The sequence below is a fragment of the Meriones unguiculatus genome, chromosome 10 (assembly GCF_030254825.1).
Source record: "Meriones unguiculatus strain TT.TT164.6M chromosome 10, Bangor_MerUng_6.1, whole genome shotgun sequence".
NCBI lineage: Eukaryota > Metazoa > Chordata > Mammalia > Rodentia > Muridae > Meriones > Meriones unguiculatus.
Window position 1 is genome coordinate 24962041 of NC_083358.1, and position 22879 is coordinate 24984919.

A 22879-nucleotide genomic window follows, 5' to 3' on the forward strand; every position below is an offset into this window, starting at 1 on the left:
TGTGTGCACACACATGTAAATAGTGTAACAATCAGCCTTGTAATCTTTTATTGTGTTCTTCATGAAATTACAAATCCTGTTTCTTTTCTTTCTTTCTTTTTTTTTTTTTCTAGCTTCATTCTGATATTGACTCTGGTGATGGGAACATTAAATACATTCTCTCAGGTGAAGGAGCCGGAACCATTTTTGTGATTGATGACAAATCAGGGAACATTCATGCCACCAAGACACTGGACCGAGAGGAGAGAGCCCAGTACACACTGATGGCTCAGGCAGTGGATAGGGACACCAACAGGCCATTGGAACCTCCTTCTGAATTCATCGTCAAGGTCCAGGACATTAATGACAACCCTCCGGAGTTTCTGCATGAAACCTATCATGCCAATGTGCCTGAGAGGTCCAATGTGGGTGCGTAAGTGGGGTCACCTGTTCCTCTTCTATTTACTGTCTCTACAGGTTGACAGGCTAGCGCCTGCCTTCACCCTCCGACTCTGGAAGCAGAGTTTGTGTTAAGTTTTTATTGAACACCAACAAAAATAAAATGCCTCATTGTATTCATTCCTTGTATTAAAAATAGCTTTTCTTCTTACATAATGTATCCTGATTTTGGTTTCCTCTCCATCTCCCCCTTCCAGTTCCTCCCCACATCAGCTCCCATTCAGATCTACCCTCTTTCTATCTCTCAAACAAACATACTTCTAAAAAAAGAAAATATAATAAGATAAAACAAAAACTAATGCATCAGACACAAGAAACAGAGAAGGAAATTCCCTAAGAAACAGTGCATGAAATGGATATATATACCGACTCAGATTTCAAGTGTTTATAAAAAAATTCAATTTGTATAGTCAAGAGATATTAACTATGAAGAGTTAAAGGGAAAGATTGTGACTCAGTTTAGCAAATCCTCTCTCATAGTGTCAGCTGTGTGATTTGGTATCAGTTAATATCTTCTCTTCCTCTGTAGAATAAGAGTAACAATTTCCAGTCAATATGACTAAGATATTGATGTCCAATAAATAACAGCAATTATAATATTTGTTGCATTGGGCTTTGTGTTGATTGTGTACACACCCCAGTGTGATTAATTTGTTATGATTAAACTTTGCAGAGCAATAAATATAGTTGGGCATATATAAATGAGAAACTGAAGCACAGACAGTTTAATTTATCCAGGGTCTCTTGTGGTATAAGTTTACCTAGCTACCATCATCTGATGAGCCCCATATGCTTCAGGACGTATTCTTTTGCTCAAAGATGAAATCCTAACCATTTTTTCAAGTAGATGCCTCTTGGGTATCACTTCCATTTGAATTTCTAAAACGTTGTCTTTTGAGTGAGTCTGATCCATTGATCTTGAGTTAATATAAAGACCTTAAGAGATGGATTGTTCATTTTACAAGTGGGAAAAACAGTGAATATGAGGATTAGCGTACTCAAGACAGTCAGCTGTGATTAGAACTCTGAGGGCCTTCTAATCTATGTGTGGAGCCTCCTGTGACAGAAATGCCATTGCCTTCCATGTAAACTAAGGTCTTCTTTTACTGAAGACAAGCCAGGGTGAGTAATCTCCTCCCTCCTTCCCTTCCCTTTTCCTTGGATTGTCCTTTGATTACTCTATCCTCTCATGGTGTGAATTCTAATGAAAATAAAGGGGGGGGGGTGTTGAAGAGGCAGGAGTAGCTAGGCATTCAAACTGATAAGCAGGGAGACTTTTTCTCTTGAGAGGACACTTTGATACCCAGGGGAGGGCTCAGTCTTTCTACTACACTGTATGAAACTCTTGTCCTTGTCATCAGACAGCTATGTGAGCCCCAACTCCTGAGTAGATCGTCCTAATTTACCGTTTTGTCAACTATAAAATGAAGATAAAATTTACTGATGAGGGTCAAGTAAACAGGTAAAATAGAAAGACGTGACAGCTGCTTAGCAAAAATTATAGAATTAAATGAAACCATAAAGATTAATCACTTTCTTAGAAATTCCATGAAGTCTTTATCTGTTATAATCTCTATTTTCTAGAATAGTATGTGGCTTGTAGGGAGGATCTCAGAAAAGAGAGTGGGTGTGAAAAACTATTTTGAAGAAAGTATTTGCAGGAGCGAGTATTTGCTTTTGTTTCTCGGAAAGTCACAGAAAAGCCAGTGAAGCAGGGGATAGCTACCTGTAAGCTGAGCAAACAGGTTCTGTACCCTGCCAGGAGGAACCCTGCCTCTTCTGACAATGTCAGTGGAGGAACTTGGGTTTTATTCTTGCTGGATCTGGATTAGACTTCCGACTCTGACAATAAACAACATGGGAAAGAGAGTAAAAAAGGTTATATTTCTCACACCAAATCCTATATAAAATAGGTGCAAAAATGACCAGCAGAGGAATGCTGGCACTTTACATGGAGTTTGTCTCTAACAGTACCTGGCACAGATATGCTGGGTAATTGCTTCTTCCCTTCTTTGATCTCTTCTCTCTCTGCTCTGAAGCTCAACTTGCCATGTCCCAGATATTCACTGAAACAATGGAGATTTTAAAGAAAACAGTGGGACCCCATTCCTTTATTTCCCGATTTCCCTTTCTTCTGACCTAGGAATATATCTTTCAGATCTCATTGAGTGCTCACTGATGGTTTCTGTGACATAGATACCAGACCCAACAGAGAAGGAAAAAATCTAATTTTCATATCAGTAGGGAACAACATTTTATATAATATTTATAGCCACAAATTAATTAAAATGTAGTATTAGCAGTAATTTTATTATATTCAAAGCAACAAATAAAATGATATGTTTACTGTTACAAATGGGAGAGCATACTCTATCATTTCATGAAAAGCAATTCCTCATTAATTATCATTTATTACCCTCTCTGAAAAGGTTTTTATTTAATTATCTGATATCCTGAACATTTCCATCACATGGTTCTAATAATGGTTGACATGGATGTTCATATTATTATTATTTTAACTATCAAGCCAAGCAGGAAGCACTGTGAACATAGAAAGTTTAGTTTTAAACCATGAGGTCTAAAATGAAAGAAAAGAACTAGAAAGGAAAGAAAGGAATGGAGGGGAGTGTTTTAGATTTGAACTGTATGAAAATGGAATCGCATTGGCTAATTGGGGGCCCCTGTTTAGGATTTAATTTTAAATGAAATTCTAGAAACATCAGTGAAATTTGATAAGTTTAATGGGTGTTGCTAATTGCATTTTCCTCCCTTTTTAGGAACATCAGTGATCCAAGTGACAGCATCTGATGCAGATGACCCCACCTATGGAAACAGTGCCAAGTTAGTGTATAGTATCCTTGAAGGACAACCCTACTTCTCAGTGGAGGCCCAAACAGGTATAGTGGATTGCACTGTCATGAGTCAGGACATACACTGTAGAGAGAGTCTGTGCATATGCTGAACATGTGGCCGAATGGTGTAATACACATTTATTACTGTGTCATCTCATAGTATTAATTATTTTAAAATTCAACTTATAAATTGGAAATGTCTTGAATTGTGGATTCATTCATTAAAAGGGCCTGAGACTATTATGAATTACTGTTAGATTTCCTTAGAAGACCACTGGGTAAACTCAGAAGTGTCAGGAGTAATGTCCATGTTATATGAAGATTCAGACAATTCTCAGCATCTCCTGCTGTGAACATAGGTTCCCAATGGATGCAATAAAATAAAGAGCAGACCAGTAAAGTGAATTGCTATGTAACAGAAACTAAAATGACATTTCACTCTGTTTATACCAAACATGATTATCAACAAGAACAGACACTAAAGCCCTATGAAATTGCTCTTCCACAGCATTATAACAGGGATCTTCTCTGTCCTCATATTATGTGCTGTATAAAGAGGTTAGTAATTTGCAATTTTGTATAGTTTCCTAATTCAATACTTTTCTTTTCATTTGCTTGCTCACTGCCCATCTACCTATGTATTAATTCATTTTTTACCACCTTGCTGCAAACAACAGCTTGTGGAGTTATTGTGTATGTTTTCCTAGAGACCTTTGCCATTAGTCTTTCATTTAAGTGAAGGACAAATGTCTGATTTCACTTAGAGTCTGGAGATGTTAAAAACTAATTATCTTTGTCTCAGGGAACCAAGGCTAGTGACCACCAACTGAAACCTATGAAACTATCTAACAGATAAGGAAAATGGGGTCTCTCACGTTCCAGGGTACTAAAAAGAAACATGTCACACTGGGCCTTAGGGAAACATAACAAAGACCAACGTTTCCTCTTTGTTCTTTGTATTTATATTACAAATATTACCTTATTCATTGAGTGTAAAATCTTCCATATGATCCCTAGAGACGTAACTAATCATATTTCTATGCAAATCATGTTTCAATGTGCAGGGGTCATGAATAATTCAATCATTAATTTATCCTGTTTGTCAGTGACAGGTGGTTGCAGAGTGAACTTTTGCACAAGTTTTGCTCATCTTTCTAACTCATCAGTTTACACATTTAAAAATTAATATTAGCATTTTAATGTATTGCATAAGGTTTACGGCCCCTCTGCAAACTTGGCATGAGAGTATAGATGTTTATAATAGTTTCATGTAGGACTAGAGTCTAGCTTTTTGCTATAAGTCCAGACATATAGTTTCAGTTATGGCTAAATACAATACAGTAGGCACTTGTCATTTCAGTCTTCAGGATGCTTGAATCTGAGAAGAAAGACATTGTTACTTGCATGAATAGTGAAAAACAAAACTAATTAATACAATGTAAGCGTTTTGTTATTTTCTTGAAAATACAGTTCTGGTGTGACTGCTTTCTATTATAAATGTCATGTTAAAATTACTTATCTTTGGGGAAGTAGACAATATTTTTGTCTACCTTTAGCTCCCCGGGATCTGAAACATTTTTTTTTTTCTGAAATTGTGTCATAGATGTATTTCTGTGATTTTTTTTTCTTATTTTTTTTTTATTGCTTACTTGCCAGGTATCATCAGAACGGCCCTTCCCAATATGGACAGAGAAGCCAAGGAGGAATACCATGTGGTGATCCAGGCCAAGGACATGGGTGGACACATGGGGGGACTCTCAGGGACAACCAAAGTAACAATCACACTGACCGACGTCAATGACAACCCACCAAAGTTTCCACAGAGTAAGAAGTCGGAGTTGGTCTCTGCTCTCTACCTACCACCCCAGCCAGATTCTCATAGTTTCACTCCTTCCTGCCCTACTCAGCTTTCAAGAGGGAGAGTCTAGAGAACCAAGAACCATTTTTTATCACTCTTGCAGACGACTAAAACAAGATAACAACTCACTTGTAAACACACAAAAGAAAGTTAAATTGTATCAGAGATAATGAGAAGTAAAGAAGACATTAAAAGCTGTATAACTCTAAAGACAGAAAAATCTGTGTTTTGAGTTATTTTATGCTCTAGGTATTAGTCATAAAAGGCAGGAATCGGTTTAACCTTTTACTGTTTCAGTGTTCTTTATTATTATCCTGGATGTTAACCAAACATCAATCTGCTATTTATTGTTCCATAACAAACTGCCTTAAATCTTGATGATTCAAAATAACAATCATTTATTTGTGTTTTGCCTTTTCAATTTGTGCAGACTTTAGGAAAAATAGCTGCTCTATTTCCACTCCAGCATCAGCTGGGTAAAGCTCTGCTATGGCAGAAAAAAAATATTACTTCTAAGATTACTTACAAATTGGCATGTTGCGATTGACTTGTGCTTCCTCTCCACGGGGGCCTTTCTGTGGCTGAGTTCTGATCCTCCACCACCCACAGGAACCAACTGTGTTGCATTTTCCAAACTGGGTTCAGAAATCATGCGGCTTCTTTCACTGTAGCCATAAGGCTCCTAAAATGTAAGTGAAGTTCATCCAGACGTCACCTTTCTATGCAAGGATCATAAAATAATGTTGAAGAGTCCTGGATGAAAGGTATTCTAGTATACTTCTAGAAGATGACGTCTTAGCATCTAATTTAAATATAATTCTTTTGTTTGTATTAGTTCAGCTAGTGCTAATTCTTTTATCATCTGACAAACTCTTTCATCTGAAAAAGTGGCCATGATTGTTCAGCCATTGTTACTTTGATTGTTGTACAAATTTTATAAAATTATTGAGGAAATATAAAGGAACTAAAGAGGTAGCTTGGCAGTTAAGAGTATATTCTCCATGGCCCTCAACATCCTGGAACTCAGCTGCAGGAGTATCTGTCACCTTTTTCTGTCCTAAACTGCACCTGCACATAGCCACATAGACACAGACATGCACACACCTGAAAATAAGATAAAGTTTTAAAATTTTTATTTTTCTAATTTTAAATTATGTGTTTATGAGTGGGTATGTGTACCAATGTGTAGGTGGCCACAGAGACCAGATATGTCAGATTTTCCTGGAGCTGCAGTTGTGTGTGTGTGTAAACTGCCTATCTCAGGTGCTAGGAACCAAACTCTGGACTTCAGGAAGAGAGGCCTAAACTCTTAACCATGAGCCATCTCTACAGCACCAAATAAAACAACTCTTTACGAAAAATGGTATTGAAGGATTAAAATTAGTGATAGCCACTAGCTATACCATCATTTAATTACTGGCCATTATAAATATCTAACTAGGGCTTATATTTGACAAATAAAGTTGGCTTTTAAGAAAAGTTCAATGAGTGGTCTAAGATTATACAAAGCCACACTTTAACACAAACACTTGTGTGTGCAAAGGTGAACACAAAGTTATAACATGATTATAATGACTCTGAAGTTTCTAGTAATGGGAAAACAGCCAAAGTGACAGATTCCTCATTAAAGTCTCTTCCTGAAAAGACTTGAGATCTAGTACAAACATCAGGTAGCTCACAACCACTTGTAGCTCCAGCTACAGAGAATCTGACACTCTTTCTGGTCTCTATAGTCACCTCTGCACACATGATGTACACTCAGAGAGATACATGCACCTAAACATGAGCAACATTAAGAAATAAAGCAACCAAAAGGAATGCCATTAAATATGGCAATTAAGGTTCAACATGTTCATTTAAAGCAATCCAAAGATAACGATCATCTTACACTTGTTGTTCCTGGCGCTGTGACACACTTTCCACACACATTCACACACTTGTCTTGCCCAGTTCCTTCAGTGGAGTGCAGACTTCTGAAGGAAGTCTTCTGTCCTACATTATTCCAGGTGTTTTTCTCATCCACACATACTGATACTCAAAACAATTATGTGTGTCCACTCACATACATCTTCATAGAAAAAACATATCTCTCACACTTTCATATGCACACTCAGTCATATTCAGCATAGTCACATACATCACTGCAAACCCACCTGTGTAATTGAAACACTTCTTCATACAAACACATGCATGCACACACATTACACGTTATCCTTACCACACAATTTACTTAGGCTATAACATCATAGTATATATAGATATGTTCAATTTTATCATTCCTATATTTCTTTTAAGAATCGTAACACTCTTCTTATTTCTGAGTTTCAGTATGTGTGGCTTCCTTGAAATTCCTGTTAAATATAAATATGTGTGTGGCGCCACTTGCATTTCTGATTAATATAAATGAAAGTATGAAGAGAGTAGACGTTGTAAAATCTTCCAGAGAATTCCATGCTTGCCCTAGTAGAAGGATGCTGAGTAAGAAGAGAGACAAATATAGTGCTAAGTACAGAGATATTCTTAAATGATAAGATTTGTATTTGTCTCTAAAATAAATATGACCTGCTGAAAGGTTTTCAAATAGAGGTGTAATATTGCATTTCTGTTTTTGTTCCTCCCTGTGCAATTAGCAGTAGTACAGGAAAGCCTTGAAATTAGTTTTTGGGATGCCCTGAAATATCACAGTGGAGCCTCTGATGTTTCAATATGTGGAGTCTTGCATAGTTTTCCAACACTGCTTTCCTCCTCTGATAGAGCAGGTGACCCCATCATCTCATCTAGGACCCTGATATTGTTTTAGCATCCTGTAAGAAACACGTTCTTCCAGCAAGCAGCCATCTGGGATCCTCTTCCCATCTCTCCACTTCTCTTCTGTGTTCTACCAATAGAAAGTTCAATTTTAAGCCCTTTGGGAAATTTACTGGGATTTGATGAAATCTGAAATCTTTCAGCTGCCAAATAAAAAGGAAAATAAAAGTCTTCTCTTCTTCCTCTTTCAGGCGTGTACCAGATGTCTGTTTCAGAAGCAGCTGTCCCAGGGGAGGAAGTAGGAAGAGTGAAGGCTAAAGACCCAGACATTGGAGAAAATGGCTTAGTCACATACAATATCGTTGATGGAGATGGCATGGAAATGTTTGAAATCACAACAGACTATGAAACACAAGAGGGTGTGGTGAAGCTGAAAAAGGTAGGTTAGAGGACATGTTGGACATGTCAATCAGGTGATCTGTGTTAACCAGGCAACCTGAAGAAGACAGGGGAAGTATAGCTAAGAAATGCATCCATGAAAGACTGAAGGATGACTATCAATTTGTGACCAAAGCCTGAAGTTTGGGAAGACAATAGTCTTTTTTCATACTGATACTGTAGAAGGTTCTGGCCAAAGAGCAGATTATACCTATCTGAAGTTGCTGGCTAGCTCTCCTGTGTTTTGACAAGATTATCAGGTCAGCGAAATGACAACTTGATAAGTCGGGGATTCAGAAAAGCAATGCTACTTTTCTTGAGGTCAGCCAGATTAAGTCAGCTAGTACAGAATGCACAGTGGTCTTATTTCAAAAATACCTAGTTCACTACCCTGTGGGATGTTCCATGAAAATTTAAGTAGTCTCCCTTTTACTTTTCCTTCAAATCTGAACTTGAGGTAATAATAATGAATCTTCCTCCTTATTCATTTAAACTATCATCAGAAACAAAACATATTCCTGTATGAATTTATGATACACAAGAGCTAATTGTTTTCTTTTTCCTTGTTTTTTTTTCTTTTTTTTATGAATCAACCTCCTATTTACTCAGTACTGACATGTGGGCAGAAGTAGTCTGCCTCTTATTAATTTTTGACATGAGAAAGTCACATGAAATAAAATAATTGTTCCAATTATCAAGAATTCCTTGACTTAATTTTGAAATTGAGACTCATACAGACTTGGTGGCAATTACATAGACATATGTGGAATTCAAATAGAGACGGTATAGGAGGAGCAAGGCCTCTCTTAAGACATTTTGGAAGCAACTGAGCTGGAAAGTCAGATAAGAGTGCCTTTAAAGTGAAGAAACAATTACAGTACATTCTAAAGCAGTTCCCTTCTGATTTACCACTTGAGAAATCAACACCTCTCCATCATCACAGAGCATGGAGCATTAAATGTGAATTGGTTGAGGGGATTACCTTGGTTTTAATCAAGCATTCATTTTCTACCTGGTATTATAGTATGAATATTAAGCTTCTTGGTATGATAGACAAGATTGGATTGTAACACTGAGAAAAAGTTAAATGGAATAATCAATAAAGGAGCTAGTAGCTGGAAAAGAAAAGAAGGTGGCCCTGGGAGGTAATTTTCTGCAGGGGGAGGATGGGTGGTTGACCGTTCATTATAATGCCGAGGATATGGGGGAGGGGTGAAACACCTAGGGGACATAAAACTAAGAAAAGGTAGGTGACCATAGTGAGAAAACAATGAAATCACAGCGGGAAATTGAGGTAAAAGTCTCTACTCCTGACTACTAGCTTCATGACTAAAAATGTCTAATTATCAGCCACAAGAGGGTAGAGAGCTTTTGAAAAGTCGTTTTGTGTACTGAGTGTAGCTGTCAGATTTCTTCATTAATTAATATTACTATCCCTCCTGCACAACACTGACACGTGAATGTTGACATCAGCGGTTCCTGCCTCCTGTCTGTGGGTGCTCAAGTAATTGGATAGTTGGTTATGCAAAGGTTGTCACCTGTTTCCAGTGTTTTCAGGGGCAAACACATACTGTTCTCCGAAATCCTGAACCATTTAAATCATGCCCATGAAACTCATACATGGCAAATGAGCTTGCTGCATATGATTAATCTGTGCACCTTCCCTCAATTCACTGTTTATTACAGGGAGCAGGAGAAGCTTTTACAAAGCACTGACATTTAAATTTAAAACAATGTAGGCTGTTATTTAATTTGGAAAAGGAGATTTGCCTTAACTCATACCACAAAGTTCCAAATGCCCAACAGGAAAAAGCAATTAAATGTGAAATTAGTATACTAAAAATGTGGGTTCTTTTGGAAGACATTATAGGCAATTTAATAACATAAAGACATGTGGAAAGATCATATAGAAATCTTTTTGTAGTTTAAAGATTTTCTTTAATCTGACATTTTCATTCACTTCTTGATTCACTTGTTTATTTTTTACTGAGTTAATTAGCTCTAATTATTTGTCGGGCAGGCTTTGGTAAAAGCCATGAATCTAAAATGTAAGAGCTGGAGTGCTAGTCACAGGGATTCGCAAATTAACAGGAGTATTTAGTAAAAAGCTGCTTATGATTGGAGGAGTTTTCTCAGCCTTGACAGTACTGGTGTATCAGGCTTCAGAAATCGTGGTTGTAGAGGAATGTTCCATACAATGTAAGACATTTTATATTACCTGGGCCTCCTTCATGTATAGGTTGGTAGACATACACTTTTCTTCACTCTGCTCTTATAATAATGGTTAAAAATATTCCTCTAATTTTTATCAAATACCCCCGGAGAGACTGGGAGTTGAAAACTCGATGATGGTGAAATGTGTGAGAGCATCCCATCCCTACGGGGCCAGAAATGGCTTCCAAGATAAGTGTATCCTGAGCTGATTCCTGACAGTGGAACAGCATTTTCCCAGACTAGAAAAGAAAGCAGAAACTGAGCTTGGGATAGACTTGTTTAAGGGAGAACGGGGAATAATGAAGAGACTGCAAATCATTCACTCCTTAGAGTGGGAACAGATAGTAGGACCAGTTGAAAAACCATTGTTGGGATCGAGAGAGAGAGAGAGAGAGAGAGAGAGAGAGAGAGAGAGAGAGAGAGAGATTTCAAATTCAGAAGACATAAAACTAAAGTAGAGGAAGATGCCAGGGACCTTGTGGATTTAGAGAGCTGCCTCCAATCATGTTTAGAAGGAAAAGAATGTATTTTAAGAAAATTCTTATCCTCCCACTGGCCTTGCTGCCCAAACGGTCAAACTGGCTGATACACTGGACCACGTGGGACAGTCGTTCTTAGGTAGCTGGCAGACTTGATGGAATCATTCTTTAAAATACTTACAAAAATAATGTTTGCAGATAGACCTCAGAGCCACGTTCAGAGTTTCACGGCAAAGAAGAAAAAAGAAAACTGTGTCCTGACTTTATGACCACTCTCCACGTAGTTGTGTGAGCAATGTAAAATACAGATTAGCCTCTAGGTGGCTTGGCCTCTGTCAGGAAGAAAACTCCAATCATCTGTGATTACAGTACCCTTGGCCAGGTGGAAATATCATCCATTGGAAACAAATGCCTGCACAGCTTTTAAGGGTTTCATTTTAAACCAAAATAACCTTGTGAGGTAGTGTGAGAACAGCAATAGAGGACATTTAAAGTATTCCTTGTTTTAATCAAACAGTGCTATTTCTATTTTACGTCGTTTCATTTGGCCTGTGGATTTGTGGATATGTAACATTTTGCTTGCTTTTTGCTTGCTTCCAGTCATAGGGTGAGCTGATTTGTTAACTTAATGTCACATCATAAACACTTTACATGCTGTTATATAACACACATAATCATTTTTAATGACTACATTACATCCCATCCTATCGATGGACCATGATTTTCTTAATAAAATCTCACAGTTGGATTTGCTGTTCTATGTGTATATTTCCCCAGATTAGATATAACCTTCTATTATATCTACCAAATATTATGCATTTTCAATATTGTTTGTTTGCATTTTATGTTGAATGAATCCCTTCGGGAGAATTTTCAGAGGTGAGGATTAGTAAGCTGGGGTGGGCATTAAGGTTTTTATGGCTCATGCAGTGTGTTGCCTCATTTGGTTTTATTTCAAATATTCATAACATGGGGATAAATGTCCACATGGGGAACTACCTCAAATTCTGTTTGGAAGGAGAAAGGGAATTTATTGTAAATAAATGCTTAATCGTTATCCGGAAATCAGCCCTCCTGCATATTCAATAAAATGATTGATGCCTACGACTACATGATGCAGTCCTTCCTGGCTATAGGGTGACAAAGATCAACGAGGCTCAGTAGATTCTTTGCAGATGCTTCTCCATTAGCAGTGAAAGGAACTGAGACCACCCACAGCTATTAGGGGCTATGAAGCAGGACTTTTCAAGGCAACGAGACTGGGCACACTTCCAGAGTACTTACTAGGGTCTTACCATTGTGGGGAAAGATGTTCCATATAAACCACTGCAAATACCTGGAGATCATAGCATGGAGTGATCTGGATAAAGCCATCCAGTCAGAACGTAGAGTGACCATGCAATTCAACACAAACCAGGCTTTCTAGTGGAAACACCTATCTGGGTTGTTAGGCATATACCTTCATCAAGTTCAAAAGGTTTTGCTCTAGGAATAGCAGCCTTTTCTGATAACAAATCACACAGTCTCAGAATTATCACAGTCCAATTCTTGATTCACTCTAGGCGTTGCAGAGATTTCTGAGAAACTGCAGCAGCCTTGTATTGCTAGTCTAGAAATATTATTCATTTCTGTTTCTCAGCAAAATATCCAAAAATCTAGGGGTTTTGGGGATCCACCTGGGAAGGTAAAATGATGGAGAATTATATGGTCATTTAGGCAGTAGGAAAAAAAAAAGAGTGCGCTTTGATTACAAGAAGATGAAGATGGGAGCTAACAGAGTCAAGGACACTGAACATGTTTGAACTTTCTGAAATGACTATGGTCTTGGGTCTGGAGCAGTGCAGAACTAGGTCAGTCCAAAGCCTGTGATTGTAAATACATTCAAAATAAGTATTTGCTAGGCAAATGACAACTGCACGGACGAGGGCTGCCAGCCTTAAAAGATCAAGCTTATTCCAAATATTTGTTACTTGTGCTTCACTGGAATATTGCTTTGAAAGTTGTTTTTCAGGTGTTGGGGCTCAATACAATTATCCTCTTCACCCTTTGCTAACTCTCTGTATTGTTTATTCAGAAGTAGAGAGTACTTATCATCAACATTCCCGTGACTGTGGTCATTCAAATGCCACCTCTGTGTTCTTTTTCCTACTTGTACAAAAGTATGTTCTACTTATACTTGATATTCTATAAATGGACCAGTTTTTAATATATGTGTTCTGAGCAAAAGGAAGGATTGTCTTCACTGTCCACTACTTTCCCCTAAAAGAAGGTAATCAAATAATGAATTCACTCAAAGCTATGGCATTCCATTTGGTAGAGAAAGCTGTGAACATCTATCAAAAGAACTGGGAAGCACAGAAATACGTTAAAGTATTAGCATTATTCTGAACCGTCCAGGATTCATAGATTTTAGAAAGGCAAAACTATGTTAATAAGTAGGACAGGAGAGATTTTTCAGTAGTTAGAGCACTTAATGCATAAATAGTACACACGCACACAAGCTTTCAGATACCCTGAACTCATAAAACAAAACAAAACAAAAAACCCAAAACACAAACATGGGTTAGTGGAGTAGTCTGCCTGTGATTATACTGCTATGAAGCAAGAGACAGGGCATCCTTGGGCAAACTGGCTAGCTAGCCTAGTGGTACGGTATAAGTGAATTGAGAGGCCTTGTGTACATGTCCACATATCAGATGGAGAAAGACTGAGAAAGACTGTCCATGTCAGTCTGAAAGATATGTACATAGATTATACAAATGAAAAAGGTGAGGTGGGAGATTGTAAATTAACATTATTTAACAGCTCCACCTACCAAAACATTTCCATAAACTATGATAAATGATCCTGTGGCTGTGCTGGTAAAGTCATTGTCTTTGGGAAACACACTCTAATAAAAACTATACAAAACAAACATAGTGCTCATGTCAATAGATGAGCTAGGCTGTCTGGGTTGGGGACCTCCCTATTCTAAGGAAGAGGGGAGAGGGCATGCAGAAGGGAGTGTGGGACTGACAGGAGAGGAGGGCAGACCTATGATCAAGATGCAAATTGAATTCATTAATAATAAAAAGAAAGAAAGTGTAATGACCTTAGGCCATTGTGCGTTCATGTAGCAGGTAGTATGGAGCAGTTGCTAAATAAAACACCCCTTTGTCTTTGGGCTAGGAAATAATGGCTTCTTTTATTGCCAGATCTGTAGCACTTCACAGTGAGCAGCGAATGCATGTTAACTTCCTTCTTGATCTCTGTAGAGAGTTCGCAACTGGCTTTATGTGGAGAGGTGCTTCTGTATTTGCTATGCTCCCATGACATGTACAACCTCATATTTCAACAACTGATTGTTCTGATTTTCTGACTACATGGCTTATTGAACTGCCATAGATTTTTCTCTCTTTGAGGAACTGTTTGCTTTGCTCAGTGACCCAATCAGGTCTTTATCTTCTATTATTCTTTCAAGGAACTGGTTGTCAATCTTCTTTTCATTCTTACCAGCCTGTAGATTTTGAAACCAAAAGAGCATATAACTTGAAGGTAGAGGCTGCCAATGTACACATTGACCCGAAATTCATCAGCAATGGACCTTTCAAGGACACTGTGACTGTCAAGATTGCAGTAGAAGATGCTGATGAGCCTCCTATGTTCTTGGCCCCAAGTTATATACACGAAGTTCAAGAAAATGCAGCTGCTGGCACTGTGGTTGGGAGAGTACATGCCAAAGACCCGGATGCAGCCAACAGCCCAATAAGGTACATATGGATTTGCCTTAATAACTCAAATGGGAAACTTTAGAGATAGGAAATTTGGAAAAAGCCTTTACAGGAACCAAAGCCTTCCATTTCAAAATGTATCCAGGTTCAATATATTTCAAGCAAAATTAAGATTTACAAGGTACAAGTTCATTTCATTTCTGCTACTAACATTTTTGGCTAGGCTTCAAGCTAATTTAATTCTCTCTGAAACATATTCCGAATGCATACTAGGTGATATAACCATTCACCAGGTGGTCTAGCTGCCTTATGGTACTGGGATACAGTATAAATAATTATTATGAAATAATTACAGTAATTATCTCATATTTAATATCTCCTTAAGCATCAGTGACTTTAGTAGGTATGTGAGACATATACTTTAATTTACCTTCTCAACTTTGTTCTTATACGAATTGTGGTCTCATACATTGATAAAAGAATATGGGTTTAATCAAAATAAAATGAAGAGAATGACTTAATTTGTGATGTTACATGTTTTAGAAAAGCTCTTTCTATCCCCTGCTGAGGACTTTGCAAAATTAATAGAGTGCACATCACATAATTTTATTTTTTATTCAGAAAAGATATGCTGAATCTTGCTTCTCCTTCCCACCATTGACCAGAGTTACTGAGTTATGAGGCTGGTGGTCAAGAGGGCAGAGTAATTATAATGAGGCTGAGAAGGGATTTGAACTACAGATGTAAAATAGTTATACGGTGCAGATTTGAAGTTGTATAAAGTCCAGTTTCATAGAGTGGGTTATCTTTTGTCCTCTCCATGACTACTCCTGTACTTTCTATGTTCCATCTGCCTTCTCAGGATCTTTCTGATTCAGATTTCCAGCCATCATACTGATATCAACCGTTGAGCCAAATGACTGTTAAAAAATGCACGTTCAAACATTACACCCTTGGACAGCAGCAAAACTCAGTGACTAAATTATCTCTCATTAATTCTCTTGGCAAAACAATCTAGTTTCTTATTAAAAAATCTTCAATCTCCCATTCTTTGAATTGACTTTTAATTCTCACTCTTTATATGTTCTGTCTTGTATTCATCTTTTCAAAGAATACAGGTATTTAGTTTTACTCAAGTAAGCTAACGCTACATGTCCTAACAGAACTGGAAACTTCCAAATATTATCTTTTGGAGAATCAATAATATTGTACATTACACCTGAAATTTATTTTGTTTGACAAATAATTTTTCACTGTATGCATACCCAGTATATCGTATATCTGTCATTTAGATGGACATTCACTTTCTTTTATCTGTTGAATTTTACAGATACAGCTTTTGTTTACAGTGATCCACAAATATTTTCATGCATGTATTGTCTTTCTCTTGGCTATGTAACTAGAGGTAAAATTGCTTAAAAATATAGCAACACTGTGCTTAAATTTTCCACCAGGCACCAAGTTTTTTCACAATGGTTGTACCATTTTCCAATGCTGTCATACATGTAGCTTATATCTTTTTATTTAAGGTACCCAAATAAATTGCAAAGCATATGTCATGTTTGTTTCATTGACAGATACTGATAGGAAGTATCCATATTAAGATACACATAGTAACAATCTGTGTCTTCTAGAGAAAAAATAATAGCCATTTAAATTCTTTCCCCATTATGTAATTATATTAACTACTTTTCTTATTGAATTATAAAAGTTCATTATATATTCTGGCTGCCACAGAGCCTTATTTGATTTGCAAATATTTTCTCTAATTCTGTGAGCTGCCTCTAAATTTTCCTGATATTTTAGAGGCAAAAATATTTTCAATTATGACTAAGGATACACTTCTCTTCCTTGGTTGCTTGTCAGATATTAAAAAATATGGCTTATTACAGATAAACTGAAAAAATATATATGCCTGTATTTCCTTTGAAGAAATTTTTATAGGTTTTATTTTTATTTTTTTTCTTTAGATTTTTGATTTATTTCAAATTGATGACTGTGTGTGCTGTGGTTGAGAAACTCATCACATTACGTTTCCACATAACTAGAATGTGGATAGCCACTTTCTGAACTCTCAATTTGAGTCCCTTTTAATGTGTCTACCTATATATCAGTGTCACAGGGTTTTGGTTACTGTAACTCTATAAGTTTTGGAGTGAGCACCTCTGAACCCTTCACTGTTTTTGTATACTATGTTGTATAGGAAAGTAATAGTAAACAATATTTTCCCTTGTCCATAGATCCTTCCATGCAGATACCCTGCATCCTGTATAGTCTAAAGTGTTGGCTAGTTAGCCCTTGCCATTGGATATTTGCTGAACTGTGTTCTAGGTAATCAATGAATTCTTCCACTGACTGTGGCTCATGTCCATAGTAGGTACCTGCTTTCTGAATGAATAAATTAATGGCACTAGCTTGCCTTAGAAACTCAAACTCTTAGGTCTGGAACTGATGACATTTCTTTTTGTCATTTATTCAACAAACCTGTATTGAGCACATGGTAGGAATCCCCAGGATATCCAAATAACCACAAAAAGGCATGACTCGAGATTTCTACAGTAAAAATATGCAAATGGAAAAAAATTATGTGATAAGCACTGAGGGAGATAGCTTAGCTTCTCCTAGCATTAAAAACATAAGGACCTGGATGCTATTCCCAAGGTCCACGTTTGTTGTAAAGCCATACATTGGCTGGGTAGATTTCTCAGCGAGTGATAGTGATTCATGCTCCACCATGAAGGCCAACACTCCAACCCTCAGAACCAATACAAAATGTCAACAATGGCTCTGTACATCTGCAACCACAGTAGGGTTAGGGTAAAGACAAGCTGATCTCTGGAACTTGCTGGTTTCCGGCCTAGCTCCAAGTTCAGTGAGAAATGCTGCCTAGAAAGAATATAGTGGAGAGAAATAAACCAGGGCATCTGGTGTTCTCCTCTGGCCTTTACACTGCACATGCCACACAGGCATACACACTACACACACTCAAAAACATACAGAAACACTCGAAATTTAAAAGAAATGAAACGCAATCAAAACAAAATATCCACACATATATTCGCATACATGCGCACACACAGAGACACCCGCACACACAAAATGTTGGTTTGCAGAGTATGTTTATAATCCCGGCACTAGCGAGGCAGAGATAGGAAAAAAATCCCTGGAGTTCACTGCCAAGGCAGCCGAGCCTGCTTGGTGAACTCCAAGCAAGGAAAAATTCTTGCCTCTAAAATTAGGATGGGCAGCCTTTGATATACACACATATGGACAGGCACACACATAAACCCACACACCTGCACACGTACATTCTTAAGACGGTTAGTATTACAAACAGACAAGCAAATGTAAACGAAAATTACAGTTTAACTCTTCTCTAGTCACAGTTAAAATGACCGTTCTCAGCCAGGAAAACAAAAGCAAGAAAGAAAAATGCTAGGAAGAAAATGAAGAAAGAGAAAGACACTGTTGATAAGAATGTAGATTCTTCCTATACCCAATTATATAAAATTGTGCTGGGGACTCAGGATTCAACAGTAGGACTGCCATATGGTCTAGCTCTATTACTACAGTGTATCCATCCAAAAGAAATGGAATCTGTAAGTTGAAGGGACATCTGTACCTCCATGTTTATTGCAGCGCTGTTCACAGTAGCCAAGATACAAAGCAACCTAAGTGCACATCCACAGATAAGAAAATCTGATGAATACTCACAGCAAAAAGCTGTTGAGCAATAAAGGAAACCATGAAATTCTATCATTTTTATTTTCAGGAATAAAGAAGAACCAGGGGAATTGTCACTTCAGTGAAATAAGACAGGGAAAACCCAACTAACCGACCAAAGCAAAACAAACAAACAAACAAAGAATAGTACATGACCTCATTCATATGAATTCTCAAACAAATTCTATGTAGTGATTAGAAACACTGCTGAGATTAGAAAGGCCAGGAACATGAGGAGTGTTCACTCAATACACTCAACATTGCAATTAGATAGAAAAATAATCTCCAGGGTATTGGTACATGGAACACTGTGACTAACAATAATAATCTGAAACTTTCATCATGTATCTTAAAAAAGTGTTTGAATGTTTCCAGTGGAAGAAATGATAAGCTTAAGATAATGAAACGGTAACGATTTTGATTTGAAAAATTGCACAGTGTAAACATTTACTGAAGCACCATCAAAACTATACATAACTACAAGTCCTACATAAGAATAAAAACAATTTTCTACCATGCTGCAGCAACAGAAAAAAAACAAAACAAAAGATTGCAAATAGAAAGAATTTGCATCAGACCATGGAATATACATACTTTGTGAAATAAAATGCTCATTCAAGGTGCAACTCAATTGGCTTACGGCTCGCATACCTGAGGCTCTGGGTTTGATCCCCGGCAGAGCATAAGTGGAGTAAAGAGGTGTGGACCTGTAATAATGCCAGTGCTCTAGAGGTGGCAGCTGAAGGACCAGATGTCCAAGGTCATCCTTGGCTACCTACTTAATTTGACCCCGTTCTGGACCACATGAGATTCCTTTGCCCTGTATCCAGTTTTTTTTTCAAATGGAAGGATAGAAGAGTTATGTATTACATTTTAGAATATAATCCTTATTGCTGAGAGATGACATTTTTGAGGGTTTTTTTCCTTAGAATCAAAACAATACATTTAAGGCAGTTTTTTGTTTGTTTGTTTGTTTGTTTTTTTCCTGAATCCTCATATAACACTTTGAGGCTGAGGCTGCTTCAGGAGTCAGTTGATGGAGTGCTAAAATCAGAAGGATAATCTGACCTGCTTATGCTCACCTGACCAGTTGAAGACTGGATTCTAATCCAAATCTATTTTAGCTTCAGTCTTCTCTTTTAGCTGTCGGTAGCAAAAACATTTCCCCAGAAATATTTGACTATCCTGTTCTTTTGTTAAAAGAAGTTCCTTATATAAAGTCAGGAGAGCCTTGCTGCGCCTTCCAACTACTTCAATATGCTCATAGTTACGCGTTAATTCAATTTAAGTTTGACCTAGAATATCAAGATGCGTTGGTGACTTTTTAGAAGAACACAAACATAAAGGCACATAGAGCAAATACTTATTTTCCTCACACTCCACTGTTTCCAGAGCTCCACATCTGCAATCCATTCATTTGGGTCATGATTTCAGTGCTTGCTGTTCTGTGCATAAAGGGTAACTTCCAAGTATGTAATTACGCACAGATTCTCAATAAGCAAATAGAGCCAAGTTCTGCCCTACACACTTGGGTTTCTGTTCTTCTGTTCTTAGAAATGTCAGAGAAATTGCAGGTGGACATGCAAAGTTTATACTGAATGGACTTTTTCTTGCCACCTAATGTCCAGCTTATCCTCTCTAATCCTTAGAGGTATTTGTGAATTTGGCATGAAGTTAAGACTTTATGCTATCTTCTAAAGATTTAAAAATTGTGTGTGTGTGTGTGTGTGTGTGTGTGTGTGTGTGTGTGCATGTATGTGTCAGGTGTATGTGTACTTGTTTGTGCATAGGGTGCATATGCCTGTGTCCACATGTACATCTTCAGGTCAGAGGTTGACACTGAGTATCTTCTGTTGTTACACCTTACTTTCTTTTCAAGGTAGAGTTTCATACTGAACCAACAACTCACCAGTTGGTTAGAGTGGCGGGAAAACAAGCACCAAAGATCTGTCTGTGTTTGTCACCACAACAAGACTGATATAGATAGGTGCCACCGTGATGGGCCTTTTTTTAAAAAAAAATGATTATTGTTTATTACAATTTATTCAGTTTGTATCCTGGCTGTAGCCCCCTCCCTCATCTCCTCCCAGTTTCACTCTCCCTCACTTTTCTTCTGATATGCCCCTCTCCTAGTCCACTGATAGGGAAATTTCTCCTCTCCTACTACCTGACCCTAGCCTATCAGGTCTCATCAGGACTGGCTTCATCCTCTTCCTCTGTGGCTGGCAAGGCTGCCCCCCAGGGGGGCTTTATGTAGGCGATGAGGATGGGAATTCAGGTCTTCCTATATATGCAACAGGCACTTGGAAGACTGAGCCATCTCCCAACACATCACCCAATCTCCTAGCCTCTTCCATATTTGTAGATATCTTTTCTTAGATTCTACAGCATTTGATATAGTTTTGGTTAGTATTTCATTTACTTACTGAAACATTCTCTCTCCTTGGTTTCCTTGATATTTCCTCGTTCCTGCCTTTACCTGGTGTTTTGTTTAGACTTTGATCACTTTCCCAGCACTGCAGGTACCCTGAGGTCCAGTGTTTTTACTTAAAACTCTCTCTAAGTTCAGTCACCTATAGAATTTACACTCATTCTATGATTGAATTGGGTTAGTACTTCATATTCTTTGCCTGTGGGCTGATTTCTCCTTCTGATTATAATTCTGAATTTATGATAGTATGTGCTGTTCATTTTTATCCCTCATTGTTTTTCTCCAATGGCTTAGTTATTCTCCCTAAAGATGTTTGTGGGCAGGAATAGACATATAGCTCAGTGAGATAGAGCTATCAATAATACCATGAGCTCAGGTTTCAGCACTGTAGAAAAACAATAAACGTATCTGTGAGCTCATATTTACTATGTCTTTTTGTTTGTTATTCTTTTATACAATAAATCCTGACCTAGCCTCTCCTCTATCCACTTTTCCCAGTGTCTCCTCTCTACCCCAGTTCCCCTACCCCTCCATTTCGCTTCAGAAAACTGCAGGCATCCCAGGAATATCAATTGAACATGGCATAACAAGTTGCAGTAAGAGCAGGCACAAACCCTCATATCAAGGCTGGATGAGGCAACCTAGTATGAGGAAAAGGGTTCTAAGAACAGTAAAAAGACTCAGAGACACCCTCACTCCCAGTGTTAGGAGTGTGACAAAACCTAAACAACCATAAATGTATATGCAAGGACCTAGTACAGACCCATGCGGGACCAATCACTTTGCTTCAGTCTCTCTGTGCGCCCGTGAACTGTGCATAGTTGAGTCTGTGGGCTGTGTTTTCTCTGGTATCCTTGACCCCTCTGCTTCTCACAATCCTTCCTCTTCCTTTTCTTTGGTGTTCCCAGAGCTCTGCCTAATGTTTGGATGTGAGTGTCTGCATCAGCTGCTAGAGGAAGCCTCACTGATGATAACTGGACTAAGCTAGATACCCATCTATGAATGTAGCAAAATACCATTAGGAATTATTCACTGACACATTTTTCCTTGATTTAATTATTTTATTTATTTTTTGATATCCAGTACTTTTTTATTATTAGTAACATTTTATTAATTCTGTATCCCAGCTGTATCCCACTTCCTTATTCCTTCCCAATCCCACCCTACCTCCCTCATCTCCTCCCTGCCCCTTTCCAAGTCCACTGATAGGGGAGGACCTCCTCCTCTTTCATCTGACCCTGTTTTATCAGGTATCTTCAGGACTGGCTGAAAAGTCCTCCTCTGTGGCCTAGAAAGACTCTACCTAGCAGTGTATCAAAGCAGATACTAAGACTCATAACCAAATCTTTGGCAGAGTGCAGGGAATCATATAAAAGAAAGGGGAGTTAGTATGACGTGGAAAGGATAGGAGCTCCACAAGGACCAAATATATCTGGGCACAGGGGTCTTTCCTGAGACTGACACTTCACCAAGGACCATGTATGGATATAACCTAGAACCTCTGCTCAGATGTAGCCCGTGGTAGCTCAGTAACAAATTGGTTTCCCATAGTGAGGGGAACAGGGACTATTTCTGACAGGAACTCAATGGCAGACTCTTTGACCTTCCCACCCCCCAAGGAAGGAGCAGACACTGACACTTTTTTTGATAGTTGTGATAGTTGTGCTGTAGGTCTCTGGATGACCCAGCTTTCAGCCTTATTTAAAAATAAAAAGAAAGGCTCAGGTTTGTCCTTATTCAGTACAGCATTTTCTTTGGAAGCATGACGACTTGAGTTTTATCCCAAAAATCCATGAAAAATGCTGGGTCTGGTGTGTCATGCTTATACTTCTTATGCTGAGGGCTTTGGGGCCATGAGCCTAGCTTATAAAAAACTCCAGGCTAGTGGTAGATGGAAAAAGACGGTGTATAGTGTAATAGCCAAGGCTTTCACGAAGCCTCTAAGTGCATGTGTACATACCGGTATCCAGGACTACACACACATATTT

General features: G+C 38.0%; 1 protein-coding gene across 3 annotated transcripts in view; it reads left to right on the plus strand.

The window, feature by feature from the left end:
• The window catches only part of Cdh11 (cadherin 11), a 156680-nt gene that overhangs the window by 110388 nt on the left and 23413 nt on the right, over positions 1–22879 (plus strand). For all 3 annotated transcript variants that reach the window (XM_021658818.2, XM_060392147.1, XM_021658819.2), the window contains 5 exons: positions 114–408; positions 3216–3335; positions 4947–5114; positions 8148–8335; positions 14523–14776. In XM_021658818.2, coding sequence (XP_021514493.1) covers positions 114–408; positions 3216–3335; positions 4947–5114; positions 8148–8335; positions 14523–14776 — 1025 coding nt within the window. The remainder of the gene's footprint in view (positions 1–113; positions 409–3215; positions 3336–4946; positions 5115–8147; positions 8336–14522; positions 14777–22879) is intronic.